At 41.3% G+C, this 17,823-nt stretch overlaps 1 protein-coding gene across 1 annotated transcript in view; it reads right to left on the bottom strand.

The window, feature by feature from the left end:
- The window catches only part of LAMA2 (laminin subunit alpha 2), a 455,074-nt gene extending 446,679 nt beyond the window's left edge, over nt 1–8,395 (bottom strand). Inside the window, exon 1 of the mRNA XM_081312969.1 lies at nt 7,977–8,395. Coding sequence (XP_081169095.1) covers nt 7,977–8,106 — 130 coding nt within the window. The 5' untranslated portion in view covers nt 8,107–8,395. The remainder of the gene's footprint in view (nt 1–7,976) is intronic.
- Between the last annotated feature and the right edge of the window lie 9,428 nt (nt 8,396–17,823).

Raw genomic sequence — 17,823 nt, 5'->3', positions numbered from 1 at the left:
ATAAAGTCAGCACTGGGAGTGACTTGCTCCCAGTGCCTTATATACAGGTAATCCCCTTAGCTCCACCCCCCATCCAACCAGCCAGCATCCGGCGTCCATCCCTAAAACCAGCATAGCTGGCCTCCACCTCTCTCCTCCAGGATTGTCTCCAGCAGTCCAGCATGCAGCCAGGAGCCGGAAAGGGGTACATGGCCCCTGGCTGCGGGACCACCAAGCCCTGCTAACAAAAAGGGATGCACTGGCATGGAAGGGTGATAAGTTATATGTCCCACAGGTGGTGAGGATAAGGGCATTGCAAAAATGCCATGATGTAAAGCAGGCAGGACACTTTGGATTCCTCAAGACCCTGCACCTAGCGAGATGCCAATTCTGGTGGCCCCAGATGAAGACGGATATTGAAGCCTACGGGACTGCCCTGTGTGTGCCACTGCAAAGCCTCGTACCGGGAGGCCACCAAGGCTGCTGCAGAAAGTGACGGATCCAACCCAACCATGGGAGGAGATAGCAATGGACTTTGTCGTGGAACTGCTGAAGAGCTGTGGTTACATGGTGATCTGGATGGTAGTTGACCTTTTCTCCAAGCAGGCCCATTTTGTACCATGTAAGGGGTCACCGTCTGCACGGAAACTTGTTAAAATGTTCAATCTGCAGGTATACCGCCTGCACGGGGTGCCCTGGCGAATAATCTCAGATCGGGGGGTGCAATTTACAGCCTGCTTCTTGCGTGAGTTCATCCGTTCCATTGGATCATCTCAGGGACTCAGCTCGGCATACCACCCTAGTACCAATGGGGCAGCAGAACAGGCCAATGTGATGGTGGAGCGATATCTATGGTGCTACGTCTCCTATCAGCAGAATGACTGGGCTGACATTTTACCATTCGCAGAAGTGGCATACAACAATGCAGTGCATAGCAGTACTGGTTTTACCCCGTTCCAGGTGGTACATGGTCTGGACTTTGTCCCGATCCCCGAGTGTTCACAGTGGGACCCCTTCCCCTGTCAACCCCAGCCCACATTAGGGGGTTTGGGAGGACATAAAGAGGGCCTTAGTATGAGCAGAGCTGCAAAGGTAGACAAGAAAAGGATGGCCCAAAAACCTTTTCGGGTGGGGGACATGGTATATTTATCAACCAAGTACCTCCACTTGAGGGTGACATGCAAAAAGCTGCTACCAAAATACCTAGGGCCATTCCGGATCACAAAGATCATCAAACCAGTAGCCGTTCAGCTACAGCTACCCCAGTTCCTGGGGAAGATACATCCGGTCTTCCATTCCAGCCTGCTGAAATCAGTAGAGGGGACCCCCTTGAGGCCTGCAAAAAAAGCCCCAGGGCCCATTATGGGGGACCATTATGAGGTGCAGGAGATACTGGACTTCCAGCTCCGGCAAGGCCAGTTGCAGTACCTGGTGCGGTGGAAGGGATACCCTATCACAGAGTCCTCATGGGTGGGGGTATTAGATGTTCAGGCTCCTCGACTGGTGAGGAGGTTCCACCGACAGCATCCCAGGAAGCCGGGAGGGGGGGTTAGCTTAACTATCCGCCACAGCGGGTGATTAATCATATGTGTCTCCTTATTTTCCAGGTGGAGCCCTGGTAGAGGGGCCGCCTGTCAAGTCCTGTGGGCTTGCCATTTCAGGGAAGGGAAAGGGAGGGGAATTCCCCTTTGCCTGAGGAATCCCTCTGCCTGACCTCCAAGCAGCTCAGGCTCCTGGCTGCATGCTGACTGCTCTCTCTCCAGCCGCCCAACAGCTGAGGCTCCTGGCTGCATGCTGGACTGCTGGGGACAACGCTGGAGGGGGGAGGCGGAGGCCAGCTATGCCAGTTTTACGGATGGATGCCGGGTGATGGCTGGTTGGATGGGGGGTGGAGCTAAGGGGATTGCCTGTATATAAGGCACTGGGAGCAAGTCACTCAAGCAGTGCTGACTTTATTTCCTGTTAATTGTTGTTATTTGATGTTAATTGCAATCAATAAACACTGGTCAGAACGTTCCTGTCTAGCCAGCTACCTTGTTGACCATCATTTATCATTGATGGAACCAGGGCTGGTAAGGACTCTGACACAACCTTTCCCTTCCCTGAAATGGCAAGCCTACAGGGCTTGACAGTCAGCTCACATAGCCACTATAGTGTTCAGAGAGGAACACCAGTTCTGGAATGTGACCACTGTCACACCAGGGTTGTCAGGCCACCATGGTTCTGAGGCCACTTCAGAACTAGGGAGACAGACTGAAGTTCCTCAAAATAAGTCTTGAGATTTCATTGCCAATGCAGAAATTCCAAACCCACAAACACTTCCCAATCACCAAAAGAGCCAAATTAGGCAATTTAAATTCTTTTTTTGTTACAGTAGGTTCAAAGATTAGAAACAGAAGCACTTTGTCTCAGAGTGGCCTGCAACTTCAATTCCTACTCTTATTTTCAATCAAGAGAGAGAAAAACACAACTCAAATTGGCTGCTTGCATCAAATTTTAATGACAGAATTTCAGATTATGTGGAGAATGCCAATGCAGCATCCAGGCCTCCATTTGCAAACTACCCGCCTTGCACTAACCTGTATTTATTATGTAATAGGGAAGCATAAGCAGGCCACCTTAATACCTATGCTATTAGCCACTAAGGTAAAATTCACACTTTGCAGTTTTACTTTAAAGCCAAAAAGAACATGACTAGATGAGCTGAAAGAGATAATTCCAACAAATATATTACCCATCTTGCATGAAGCAAGATTTTCCTACTAGAAATCACTATCATTTTTTGAGAATGAAAACTGTGTTCACAAAACAATTCTGGTCACCATGACGTAAAAAAGATGTTGAGAGTCTAGAAAGAGTACAGAGAAGAGCAACAAAGATGATTAGGGGACTGGAGGCTAAAACATATAAGGAACGGCTGCTGGAATTGGGTATGTCTAGTTTAATGAAGAGAAGGACCAGGGGTAACATGATAGCAGTGTTCCAATATCTCAGGGGTTGCCACAAAGAAGAGGGAGTCAAGCTATTCTCCAAAGCACCTGAAAGCAGGACCAGAAGCAACAGATGGAAACTAACCAGAGAAAGAAGCAGCCTAGAACTAAGGAGAAATTTCCTGACAGTTAAAACAATTAATCAGTAGAACAACCTGCCTCCAGAAGCTGTGAATGGTCCAACACTGGAAGTCTTTAAGAAGAGACTGGACAGCCATTTGTCTGAAATGGTGTAGGGTTTCCTGCCTATAGCAGGGGGTTGGACTAGATGACCTCCAAAGTCCCTTCCATCATCATCATCATCATCATCATCATCATCATCATCATCATCATCATGGGCAGAGGTCATATTGTGTTCAGTGAGTGTCCTGAACATATTACTCAAATATTTACTCAAAGTAGCACATATTAATTATACAACACAATATAAACAAAATACACAGTGCAAGATTAAAACCTCTGTTAAAAAATCAGAATAATTCTACCATCACTATTTAATAAGTTACTACTTAGCAATATTAAGACCAAAGATTTCAAACATAATTATTTGAATATAAATTTTGTATTTAGGCACTTACATGGCTTATATTACAATTCTAATTTTGAGCAGGTGGCTCACAGTTGGACACTAAGTACTTTTTAAAAATTTGCAAAAATAACCTGCCATATATTTAACTTTATAGATCAGGATGTCACAAATGAAGTTTGAATCCAAAACACTAAAACATACATTATTATCAAACTCTGACTATTTGAACTGAATACTCTGCTTCAAAAGCTGCAAGAGGCACTATTTCAATTTATGTTCAATTTAGGAAGCATGCCATAACTTAATGTGAAATATCAATTGTTTTAAGCCAGTGAACTACATTATGTATTTTCTCTACTCCCACAACCTTCATTCCAATAGTCTGAAGGAGGCAACAAAATGTGCAGTATGTTTTGTTCTATATCTTTGGGGTATGTGTCAGTTTTGCTTCTGCAGAAAACTGATACAGAAAACACACACAAACATACTCCAAAAAAATAAAAAAATGCAGTACTCCACAATATCATTTTTCTTAAGCCAACCTGATATAATCTAAAAATTCTCTAAGTGTGGGCAGGGGAGAATATTTCAGTCAACAAAAGAATAAATAACATATGAAGCGATGACCTAAATACTAAATTAATTCCAGATTTTTTGACCACAGATGTCTCTAAACAACTTTAAAAGTTGAATTACAGATTAGTGTATTGTCTGAGATGCAAGATGTGCTGGAATTCTGTATTTTAATGACCATCCAGAAATCCTGTAAAAGTCTTAACGATATAATGACCAAAAATGCCTAAAAGATGGCACCTAAACATCTTAAAGTGTCATTTCACACTATGATGGGTTTATTATGTAACATATTCTTTGCTGTGGATTAATGTCTCCCCACTGAGAAAAAGCAGAGTAACTATTACACTAGGTTTTGAGCGCATGATTAGAATTTCAGAAGCTTTCCCCAGCCTACTGAGCTCAGAAGTTTTACAGCCATAAATATAGAATTAGAAACTAGCATAGTAGCTAAGAAGTCTGGACGTTGTCATTTAACATAACTTAGTGCACTTGCTTAAGAATTGGTGGATTAAGCCTCAGGAAAGGGCTATATTACACTTGCATTCTGTGTTTATTTTTTACTATTAGTTTTCTGCAGAAATAGAAAATAAAAAACAGACCCAAGCACAAATTTAAAAATATGTATCTTTACTTTTTCTAAGAGTAAGAGAATAATGAATAATTAGAAGAAATGTTGAGACTTTATGAGAACAGGTCTTCAGAAAAGCTTCTTTTGCACATCTTTAAAAGGTTTCAGACTACTACTTAATCGGAAGGTGAGATAGAACCTTTGTTTCTTTCAAGTGTTTAACTATCTATTCATGGAATCTTCACAGAAGTTCATCCTAGAACAGAAGCAGGATGCATTCTGATGCCAAGACTCAAGGAGTGGAAAAAGATACAAGTCTATCAGGAAACAATAGAAAATACTATCCGTTTATTATTTAGACTCACTAAATGATAGAAGGAGTGTTTATGTCTCCCTCTGTCCTACTCAGAATCCATGAGATTCCTTAAAAATTGGCCTTCTTGCAATTACCTCTTTTTAATTTTGTTTCTTTGGGGAGGAGAGGCTTCAAGTTAGTCTTGACTCCTGACAAATGCCTAGGCAACTTTTCTTGACAACTTTAATCAGAAGTGCTTTGTCATTCTTTCTATGGCTGCCAGTGGGACAGTGAGTGGGTCAAAGTCACCTAGATGGGCCTAAAGCTGGGCTAGTTTATCAGGGACCTTGGTACTGTCTCCCAGCCAAATCTATAATATAGGGGTCATTGTATGAAAGTAGAAGAGATGATTTCTGTTATTAGCTCTGTTTCCTAAAACTCTTGAGAGAAAAAAGTAGATTAAATGCAATAAGCAAAAATCAATACTTGATCGGTACTAATGATCTCCCACGATCGCTTATTTTCATTACTATTCATGTGACTTATATGTAAAATGTTGAAATGTAATACTGTATAATAGATAACATAGCTATTTTTTTAATCCCATTTATATCCTGCCCTTCTCCGAAGACTCAGGAGAAGCACAAATCAATGTGCTTAGCAATAGCCTTCATTCTATGTATATGCCTGCTTATTAGGGCTTTCGCCCCCCCCCAAGCGGCATTATTACAAAGTCAGCTTAATTGCCCCCAACAATCTGGGTCCTCATTTTACCTACCTGGGAAGGATGGAAGGCTGAGTCAACCTTGAGCCTGGTGGGATGCGAACCTGCACTAATTGCAGGCAGCTGGTGTTACTTAGGGAGGCATTAGCCCACTGCTCCACCAAGGCTACATCCAATGGGGAGGCCACTTCCACTTCTAACCCCATAGACATTTTACTTATAATTACATGGACTGTATGTATATATGTTTACTTCTCTTCTATCTTGTTCTCATTATACGCTACATAATAATAAATAACCATGTGACATACAGTAGGTAGGGGAACAGAAAATAATTTCAGAATAAGAAAAGAAGGAAGAACAGATAGCTAATACTATGTCAGTGTTCAGTTAGCATCTCAGACTCAAGTTTTTTATATATTACAGATTTGGCAGTTGGGTTGCGATGGTCACTGACAAACATGGATCTGTGGCTCTGAAATACATCAGCAATATCTGGATTCTATTTAAAGTCAGGCTACCCACCCTAAATAGATACAACTGATATACATGATTCCTTCTTGCTTGCTTTCTTCTAATCATACAGCTCTACGTTTTCCATGATTCCTATTACTTTACATAGTTCTTAATATAGCTAAACTAAAATGTAGTTAAAATTCAACCAACCTATATTGGCTCACAATCGTCTACTTTCTGGTTCTTCATCCCCCCCCCCACACTGTTGAAATTGAGACTGTAAACTCATTGGGGCCAGGACCTCTCCTTGCCATGTACAATGATCTATAAATAACAACATCAGCACTATGAGATGTGACAAAAATGTCTAAGTATTTCTATAGCTGAAAATTACTCCTTGTCTGAAGCTTAAATGTCAGCAGTACTGAATATATATTCCAATGATTTTTAATGTGCTATTTTAAAATGTGACTTACTGTTCCTGTTTTTCAGTTATTCAATTTCCAAATGTAGCCCCTATGTCTGAAGGATGCTTTCCCCCCATATTCTATATTAGTTTAAATTATATTAAGATATATGCAGCCCAAATCCTTTGCAACTTTAGTTCCAATTAATTTCCACTGATTTCAATTGTACTTATCCCCAAGTACATTTGTAAAAAAGCTTCAGCTATAATCAAATAATCTTCTATGGGTTAAAATTAGTATTAGAAAACCAATTGCTTGAGGGTTTGGAAAGGGATAATACATCACAACCATTTAATCCTCTCACCAAAAATATGAGATGGGCAGAAAATCCCTAGATACTGGAAGTTTTTGATTACTTTGAGATTACTACAAAAATTCACAGGTCTTTATTATTCAAGCTATTTTAATTAAGTTTCTCCATCCCAAGAAGCCTTACCACAATCACTTTTGTGCAATGAAACTTAACATCGAGCTGCACGTATCTTACATCGTTCTAGAACTGTTTTTGTTCACATCTTAAATGGTTTTCTCCTTTCCTGTTGATCATATTGCCACATCCACAATAAAATCAAATGATACAATTCAATTATATTATTATAGAGGCAATAACGGATGAAGATTTGTTTTTCTTCACTTTTATTGACTGTCACATATTGGAATTATCATCATAAAATTAGCCTGAACTTGACTGAAATTTGAGCCCTTTGGAAAGATCTCTCTCTATCTATATCTATATCTATACCTATCTATATCATCTATATACACTATATATATAGAGAGAGACTGGACAAAGTCTAAACATATTTCTATAGCAAACTCTTTCCATAATTTGAGTTCTCATACTATTATTATTAATATTATTATTGCAGGCATTGGAATTAAAAATCCTTCTGAAAAGATCTAGGTTGGTATCTCAAAGCAGCTTGCAATAATTAATGTGGGGAGGGAGTTCTATTTGCTATTTCTTTGAAAATTGTATTTTGTTCTCTGATAGGCCCAAGATGAGATTTCTTTCAGAAATCATCATTCTCCCTGAAAAAGCAGAACCAAACCTGAGACAACTGACATCACTCTTCTCAGATGCAAGCTGGAAGCCCAGCTTTCTCAAAGGGAAAAAAAAAACTCGGTCCCTGTTTGGACCTTACTCTGATGCTTCTTGGGGGAAGAGAGATGTCACCACTTGTCTTGACAGGAAAGAAAGATCCAAAGCCCAACAGGGGAAGAAGAGCAGAAGGGAGAAGCAAAGTTGGGTAGAGGGAGTCGCAGCAGAAGTGTGTTGTTTACGGGGTTTTTTTTCTTTTTTCTTTTTTCGTTTTTTTTTTTGCCAGAAGCCCCTGAAAGATGCACTATTCTTTTACGAAACGATTTCTGTGCCGCCAAATCTTACTGTACCTCGTTGTTGCGGCGCTGCTTGTTGCTGCTGCGGGCGCCTCTGCGGCCGTCGGGGCTGCCCAAGTAAAGAACCGCAGCGGCTCAGGGCGACGGTGAGGAGCAAGAGGGGAATCCAAAGCGCCCGCCCCATAGCGGCCAACCTCGCGCTCTCTCGCTTCCCGCGCGCGCTTTCCCTCTCTGGTTCGGCGCTCCCGGCGAGCGCAAAGCAGTGTGAGGGGAGGCAGACACCGCGCCTCGGAGGAAAAAGAGGAGGCGGCGAAGCCCTGGCTGTCACCCGGGAGGGGGACCGCGGAGGGACACGCCCCTGTCGCCTTCGCCGCCGCTACTTTTGCTCTCAGCTTCTTCCATGGGGGCTGAGGAGTCACAAGACAATGAACAATCGGCGAAGTCTTCCAAAGAGGGAGGCTTAGCGCGAAGTAACGTGGGAGGGGGTGCTTTGCGCGCACGGCGGGCAGTGGGGAATAAAAGAGCAACTGCTCGGTCTTGCCTAGAGAAGTGAGGATGCAGAAAAAGAGTCTAAAATTTGGGCGCTCTTAAAGTCGACCCTGAAGAACTGGAAGATGTTTCAGTAGATCTCTCTCTCTCTCCCTCCCTCCGTCCGTCTCTCTCTCTCTCTCTCTCTCTCTCTCTCTCTCTCTCTCTCTCTCTCTCTCTCTCTCTCACACACACACACACACACACACACACACACACATATATTTGTTTTCTGAGGTTTTCGCGGGTGTTTGTATGTGGATCTTTGGTTATTCGGGTTTTTCCCCGCGTAGAACTAAAGGTGTAGGCGCAACGTTTCCACGGAATCCCATCGTCATCATCAGGCTGGTGGCTTTAGCTTCCAGAAGAAGGAAGCTAAAGCCACCAGCCTGATGATGACGGATGGGATTCCGTCCAAACGTTGCGCCTACACCTTTAGTTCTACGCGGGGAAAAACCCGAATAACCAAAGATCCATAGATAGATAGATAGATAGATAGATAGATAGATAGATAGATAGATAGATAGATAGATAGATAGATAGATAGATAGATAGATAGATAGATAGATAGATAGATAGATAGATAGATAGATAGATAGATAGATAGATAGATAGATAGATAGATTGATAGATAGATAGATAGATAGATGATAGATAGATAGAGATAGAGATAGAGATAGAGATAGATATTTATAGCATCATTGCCGGGAGACGTGAAGGCACAGAATGAAAACCAGGGGATACGTGTGAAGTAAACCTCTTGGGAAAAGTTATCTGACTTTTAAAACGCATCCACGTGCCGTGGGGGTGGGGTGTGTGTCAGGTAGACTAAAAGAGAAAATGGGGGCAGAGAATTTCTCTTCCACCCTAGCAACATTCCAGATTCAATTTCTTGAACAGATGAAAACGATTCAACTAAGACTGGACTAGATGAGAGTAAGATGAGCATCACTGAACACATCTGAACTGAAGTCCGCTTATCGAAAGTTTCTTGATAAGTTACAGAAGTTGGTTTACTGTTCTCTATGCTTTCTTAGTAGTCTTCCATTCAAGTACTAACCAGCACCTACCCTGCTTAACTTCTTCAAGATAAGCCAATTGCAGATGGATGCAAAGACTTTCCAGGAGCAATACTGTGATTTGAAGGCTCTTCTCAACTCATGGCCTCTTTGGAATCATGAAGGCCATGGCTAGGGGAGCTTTTGCCTGGTTTTGACTGATGCACCAATTGCATCTTTATCTGGTCCAGGTGAATCCAATGAAAAATCCCTCCTGCTCTCACAACCACCCTCACAGACTCCTGCAATGTACTTTACTTGTGGCCGCCTTTAGAGACTTGCCAGAAATTCCAGTAAGATCCAAATGTGGTGGCCCACGTCTTCGCTGGTTCCTGATGCTGCCAGAACATTTGCCAGCTATTTGGTCTAGTCTAGTGGTTAGGCTAGAAACCAGGAGACTGTGTATTCTAGTCCCTCCTTAGGTGTTAAAAATTGGCTGAGCAACTTTGGGCCAGTCATTCTCTCTCAGCCAACCCAACTCACAGGATTGTTGTAGTGGGGGAAATAGGAAAAGGAGTATTATGTATGTTCACCGCCTTTGGGTTACTTATAAAAATAAATAAAATAAATTTAAAAATATTATTTTTAAACTGCTGGTGTTAGTCTAAAAAGATCTTTGTGACTTGACACCTGAGTATCTATAGGACCATCTTCTCTGATGAGAATTAACTTGACCTGTTAGATCAGGGGTCTTCAAAGTTGGCCTTTTTATGACTTGTGGACTTCAACTCCCAGAATTCCTCAGCCAGGCATGCTGGCTAAGGAATTCTGGGAGTTGAAGTCCACAAGTCATAAAAAGGCCAACTCTGAAGACCCCTGTGTTAGATTATATATAGAGGGGCTTCTTATTGTCCTGCATTTCCAATGATGTGAACCAGCTAGAAAGCCTGGTCTATCCTTAGCAGGACCAGTGCTATGGAATGGGTGCTCCACTGAGGTTAGATAGGCTCCTCCCTGGTCATTTTTTTTTAAAATTCCATTTATATCCCGCCCTTCTCCGAAGACTCAGGGTGGCTTACAAGCTTAGCAGTAGCCTTCATTCTATGTATATGCCTGCTTATTAGGGCTTTCGCACCCCCCCCCAGCGGCATTATTACAAAGTCAGCTTAATTGACCCCAACAATTTTGGGAATGTCCACCCCACCCCCCACCCCGACCCTTTCAGTAACATCACTGGCCCAGCTTGTTTTTATTTATTTTTCTTTTCTATTTTAATTTTGTTTTTATTATTTGGATTGAATGCTGTTTTAATTTTGTTGCTGTTATAGTGACATTATAATTGCCGAGAGTAATGAAATAAACAAGGCAATTTAATTTGTTTTTGTAGTGAGGTAGGTCTCGCAGTCCTCCAAGCATACTTTAAAGATGACAGCAGTATTTGTAAATTCTCAGGATGCTAACAGCAAAACTATAGGAAGTGCTCCAAGAAGGGGAGCAGCTCAACTTAGCAAGTCTCCAAGCAACAGCAGAATTTTGTGGTCAAGACACTCAGGTGGCACCTTGAGACTCGTCACACTTAGCAGCATCACCTTCCAGGAACTCCTGTTTGCTTGTGCCCTCTTTGGTAGTCACTGCCCAGGGAGAGGCAACAGGAGTATTGCCTAGTCAAAGTGACCTGATAAGCTGGCACTATTTGAAGCAGAGAAAGAGGAATAGGCTGAGGAGTAAAAGGGCCAGATTTGGCTGCCCCAATGTGAGGATATCTCTAATGGGCAAGGAGGGGAAAACCATTAAACAAACAAGCTAGATTGTGTCATCCTAGATATTATTCTGAAGAAAACTGCATATCAGTAATAAAGTCAAACATTAGTGTTCAGGTTGATTAAAAAAAACAAAAAAAGACATTGCCAGGTACTGGTAAGAATGGCACGGGTCTGTTTCTCAGCTTGGTTTCACAAGTTGTTCTGACGCTCAGAGAAGGGTTTTGTTTTGCTTTATTTTGTTTAACAAATGTATGTATGAAGAGACAATGCCCTTCATGTTTGATTCAGGGATACTTTTGTGCTAAGATAAGAAAAGACTTCGTGTTGGGGTTGTAGGCTAATGAATTAGTCAGGCAACATTCAGTTTGAGTTTGAGATCTTGATGCAATACAAAAGTATACTTTGATACAAGAAATATAATAATATTATTATGAAAGTTAATTGTGGAAGTAACTTTAAATTGCTACAAGGATCTTTAAAAATGGATTATACGCTTCCAAGTCAAAAAGAATTCATTAGAAATGAAAATGCTGCAAAAGAACGACAAAAGAAGTTGTTGACAATGGAACTGAGATAACAAAGAAGTTGGATTTCAGGGATAGAAAGAGGAGATGTAGTAGAAGAAATGTAAGAAGGAGACAAGTCTTAAAATGGGGTTACCATAAATTATATGTTTGAAATTCCCAGAGAAAGCAATTCATTCTATATGCCACAATGCTAACTCCTGTAGGATAAGAGAAATATAATAAAAACAAACATAGATGACAGAGATATTTGGCTTGAAAGAACTTCCCATTGAATGTGGAATGTGTAATATGCAGACTAAATCTGTAAAAATCTGTTCAAATAAATACAAATAATCAAGATGGAGAAATACGTTCTTTGTCTAGATTTAGTGGCAAATCTTGATGCAATAGAGTATGCACATGGGGAAGCAGTATTGGGGGATGGGTTTTGGCAACACAGTGTTTTCCCACAGAGAGACCCAGATTAAGAGACTGTGCAATCTGGAGATGGAAGGGAGATGGCGGGGGGGGGGGAGAAGTTCAGAGTAGCCACACTTTAGAATCTATCAGAATATCTCTAGTACAGGGGTGTCAAACTCGCAACGTCACGTAACATGTTGTGACTTTCTTTCCACTGCCGGCAATGTGGTAGGTGCGGTTTCGGCATGACACATCCAGCCCGCGAGCCGGCAGTTTGACATCCCTGCTCTAGTAGGTTAGAAAGTTATAGCTTTAATTTGGCAAACTCTCTTAGGTGTAAACAAATAAAGGATTGGACTCAACTGGATCTTGCTGTGTCATCTGCAGGCTTGGGCCTGATGTAAATCTTACCAAACTAATGTTATAACTCTATATGCTAGTAAATGTAGCCTGCGTGGCTACCCTGAACCTCTTCCACTCTCTCCCATCCATTTTGGGACTGTGCAGTTTCATAATCTGGCCCTCTCTCTTTTTTGGGAAAGCTCTGTGTTGCCAAAATTCCACACACACATATGGACACATATTTCCAGGTGCACATTCCATCACACTTATGCAAAATGAATGATGTATTAAATACAACTAAAAAGTGTTGTATGAATTATAGAAATGAGTGGATAAGAACAGAACAAAACTATGAATAATGAAAACATGATGAATTGTGAGTTCTAATATGGATATTGATTTATGCTGAAAAATCAAGTTCTGAATGGATTCAGCTTTCTTGTGATATATTGTCATTCAAATTCCAAACATATTTATTCTGAAGTAAACTACACTGAATTAAAAAAACTTTTCAGACAGACATGGATCCATACCTACGGTAACTTATATTAAGTATCTTATCATTATCCATTTATGTGTAACAATTGTTTCTTTAATATGACTATTTATAGTCCCATCCTAGACAAGAAAGCTGAATGTGTTGACTTCAGCTCACTTTCTCAGCCCAGCTGACCACACAGGGTTGTTACTGTGGGGAATATAGGAGAAGGAATTATTATGTATGTTTGCCACCTTGAGTTATTTATAAAAAAATAATAAATGCAAGATAAAAAGATGTAGACTGCCATTGATGCAAATCCAGCACAGAGATTTTCCTCTTGATTGTACATGAATGATGTACACTTACAGACAATCTTTGAAATATTTTATATTTTTAAATCTATGCCTAGGTATTGTATCATGTGGTATGAAATTACCTTTTGATGATGGATACATTTTATTCAGATTTTAATATGAAATAATCTATGATTTATACTGCCCCTACTAATGGTGATCTAAAGCAAATTCTCAGTTTTCACGTTTCTGTTTTTTTCCAATATTCTAACAAATGAAGAAACAAAACTATGCAGGAGGCTGAGGAAAAAGGATTAAAAACGCACACAAATTCTATGTGCTATTCAGATTCCCTATTTTTTTTAGTGAATGTCACTATCTCCCACTGAATCCAAACAGGAAGATATTTTTTTCAGATATGTACAAACTTATAGACTCTTATACTTATATGCGCACTATATGTTATAAAATGTACACTGACCATAAACCAAGATCTGGCTCAAACATTAAATTAATATTAACTTAATATCTCCTGTATAAAATTAATGGGTTGTAAAATAATATTCCCTTTGTAAAAATTATTTATCCTCTATTTTCATTGTAACCCACCCACCCACTGAAAGCCCATCTGTGTTGGTGTTATCATGATGGGGAGATTGTTCCTTGGAGTGGTGAGTGAAGAACACCAGGAGTTATGCCAATATATGCCAATATATGCCTGCAGGCGGTCCGGGTCTGGATGGGGAGGAACAGGCTTCGGCTCAACCCTGACAAGACTGAGTGGCTGTGCGTGCCGGCATCTCGGGAAACTCAGATCATTCCATCTCTTATTATGGGGGGTGAGTTATTACCCCCCGTAGATAGGGCTCGCAACTTGGGAGTCCTAGACTCACAGCTTTCTTTAGAAGATCATATAGTAATAATAATAATAATAATAATTTTATTTATATACCGCCCTTCTCCCGAAGGACAGGGAGAAGAACAGGGCAAATATAAAAAATACAAAAATACAAAAGTTAAAAGAAAATTAAACATATGCCCGACTAAAAACAGTAAATACAAATATTAAAAATGACCATAAAACCCAACCCATCCCCCATCAGGCCAGGCCGGCTTGTTCAAATAAGAATGTCTTCAGATCGCGACGGAAGAAGCGAAGGTCGGGCACCATCTGGAGCTCAACCGGCAGCCGATTCCATAGCTCCGGGGCGCCCACAGAGAAGGACCTCCCCCTGGGGGCCACCAATCGACATTCTCTGATCGGTGGCACCCTGAGGAGGCCCTCTCTGTGGGAACGCACAGGGCGGAGGGAAGTTGATGCCGGCAGCAGGTGCTCCCTAAGGTACTCCAGACCCATGCCATGTAGGGCCTTAAACACCATTACCAGTACCTTGAATCTCACCCGGAAGACAACTGGTAACCAATGCAGCTCACGGAGCAGAGGTGTGACATGAGAGTATCGGGAGACTCCCAACACAACTCTCGCGGCTGCATTCTGTACCAGTTGGAGCCTCCAAGTGGTCCTCAAGGGCAGCCCCATGTAGAGAGCATTGCAGTAGTCCAGATGAGAGGTCACGAGCGCGTGAGTGACCGTACATAAAGCATCCTGGTCTAGATAGGGCTGCAACTGGCGCACCAGGCGAACCTGGGCGAAGGCCCCCCTAGTCACAGCTACTATATGGTCTTCCAAAGTGAGCCGTGAATCTAGAAGGACTCCCAAGTTGCGAGCCCTATCTACGGGGGGTAATAGTTCACCCCCCATGGAAAGAGATGGAATGTTCTGAATATCCCGGGATGCCGGTATGCACAGCCACTCAGTCTTGTCGGGGTTGAGTTGAAGTCTGTTCCTCCCCATCCAGACCTGAACCGCCTCCAGGCAACGGGACATCACGTTGAGGGCATCACTAGGGTGGTTTGGGGTCGAAATGAAAAGCTGGGTATCATCGGCATACTAAAAATTTATTTGTTTGAACAAGCTGGCCTGGTCTGATGGGTTTGGGGTTTTAATTATTCTTTTTAAGTAATTTATTTATTGTATTTGGGCACTATGGTTTAATCTGTTGTTAATTTTTGTATTTGGTATTTATTGCCCTGTTCACCGCCCTGAGTCCTTCGGGAGAAGGGCGGTATACAAATTAAATTAAATAAATAAATAAATAAATAAATAAATAAATAAATAAATAAATAAATATTCCCAACAAGGACACATAAGGCTTGAAGGTCATTCCAGCTGCCCAGCTAAAGCAAGCAGGCACCTATATTGGCAGAGGTGATATAGAAAGTTGCTATGGTGGGTGGTGCAGTGGTTAGAATGCAGTAGTGCAGGCTAACTCACTGCGCATTCCAGAAGTTCAATTCTCACCGGCTCAAGGATGACTCAGCCTTCCATCCTTCTGCGGTCAGTAAAATGAGGACCCAGATTGTTGGGGGAAATATGCTCACTCTGTAAACCACTTAGAGACAGCTGTAAAGCACAGTGAAGCAGTATATAAATCTAGGTTCTATTGCTATTGCTAAAGATGGATAATAGTTTACTGACAATGGCAAAGACATCACTTTGTACTGTGCTGGACAAGGTGATGGTAAACCACTCCTGTATTTTATGAAGAAAACTACATGGAGAGAAAGTATAAAATGATTGACAATTAGTGCCAGATGATGGGCCTCTCAGGTCAGACAGCACTCAGCATGCAACTAAAGAAGAAATGAGGATTTTTCGGAGTACTAATGGTTTTTATGATATGGTTATATTAAAGCCCTCAATGCATCTGTTTGGTGATGTTGTCATGCAGGAAAAGAAAATTCAAAGTTGCAAAGACAGAATTACCGGTACACTGTGATTATGGAATATAAGAAGCATGAACATGGGAAAGATCAACATGATGAAATGAATCAACTACACATTGAAATCTTAGATATCAGCAAACTAAGATGGATTGGAATTGGACCCTTTCAAGTCAGAATATTTTATTTTATTTCATTATTCAGGACATAAAAATAAAGAAGGTATGGTGTTGTTTTCATAGTTAGGAAGGGTACAACAAAAACAGTACTGGGCTACAATGAAATCAGTGACCAAGTAATATCAATGAGATTTCATGAACAACACTGTAATATTTATTTATTTAAACATTTATATAGCTGCCCAGCTTATAACCAACTCTGGGTGGCTCCCAGTCAAAAGTTAAAACAACATACAAAACCATATTAAAACTATAAAACTAAACATATTAAAAAACATTTAAAACCTCAAAAATCTGGCGTCAAGTCAAACTTCTGATGTGCAGAACACATATGACTATTACTCAAATTTATGCTTGAATTACTGACACCAAAGAAGAGGACATTGAAGTGTTTTATGAACAAATTCAATTTAAAATTGACAGAACATACAAACAAGATGTGCTGCTTGTAATTGGAGTACACTAAATGTGGACATATTAAAAAGGAAACTCTAGTTGGGATGTATGGCCTAGGACAGTGTTTCTCAACCTTGGGAATGTTAAGATGAATGGACTTCAACTCCCCAAATTCCTCAGCTAGGATGCTACCTGGGAACTCTGGGAATTGAAGTTGACCCATCCTCAAGTTGTTAAGGTTGAGAAACATTGACCTAGGACAATGGAGGAACATTTAAACTAAATAATGGAGATAGTGAGTTAATTGATACATCACTGTCCCCGGCAATCTAAGAAAATAGGGGAAGCCAGGCACCACACAAGTTATGCAGCAAGTAAACACAGGGTCAGTCATAAAGGACTCAAATGTCTATACACCAATGCACAGAGTATGAACAGTAAGCAGGGTGAACTAGAAATTCAGGTAAATGAGGGCAGAAAAGTAGAGAAGGGAACTAGGGGATTAGCCATATTGGATTTAATTCTCACAAACAGAGATGAAATGATAGAAGGTGTCTGTAAAGCAGCTTTCACAAGAGATCGATGGGACATTAAGGTGCTTCCAAGTGAAATAGGCAGAATGCAGAGATGCAGTCATTATGAAGCTTTATTCATCGACAGGTTATATAAAAAGAGCTATATGGCATGGAAGCATTCATGCTTGTAAGATAGAGAAGATAGAAAAGATAGAAAGAGAAGCAGAGCTAGAACAAAGAAGCAGCCCCTGGGCAGAGGTATTTATGGGGGGTCTCGGCCCCTCCCTAGCCATAAAACTCTCTCGCCAATGGGGCTGCTGCAGGGGAGCAAAGAAGCCTCTTTGCTCCATCTGATGACCTATTTGGGGAACTGCCATGGGCTGGCACAAAACATGTAACAATTCCCCTTCTTGGCTGCCAATGACAGGGACCAGTGGATGTGTGTGAGGGGCAAGCAGGTGTCATAGACATGTATAAAAACATTCAGAAGGCCAGACACAAACGCTTACACAGAAGGTTGTGCCGGTCAATGGGAACAGGTTTGGTGAACAGATCAGCTATCTGGTTAGCTGTATTACAGTGCTCAACATGTATAAAACCCTCTTTGGCAAGCTGTCTGACATTTTTATAGCGTATGTCTATGTGGCGAGATCTAGAGCCTACTGCATAAGCCTCCGAGATTGCAATGGCGGCTGT

Source organism: Vipera berus (assembly GCF_964194415.1).
Source record: "Vipera berus genome assembly, chromosome: 1".
In the NCBI taxonomy this organism is placed as follows: domain Eukaryota; kingdom Metazoa; phylum Chordata; class Lepidosauria; order Squamata; family Viperidae; genus Vipera; species Vipera berus.
Note: the sequence above shows the minus strand (reverse complement) of the source record. Positions and strands in the feature narration are given on the sequence as shown.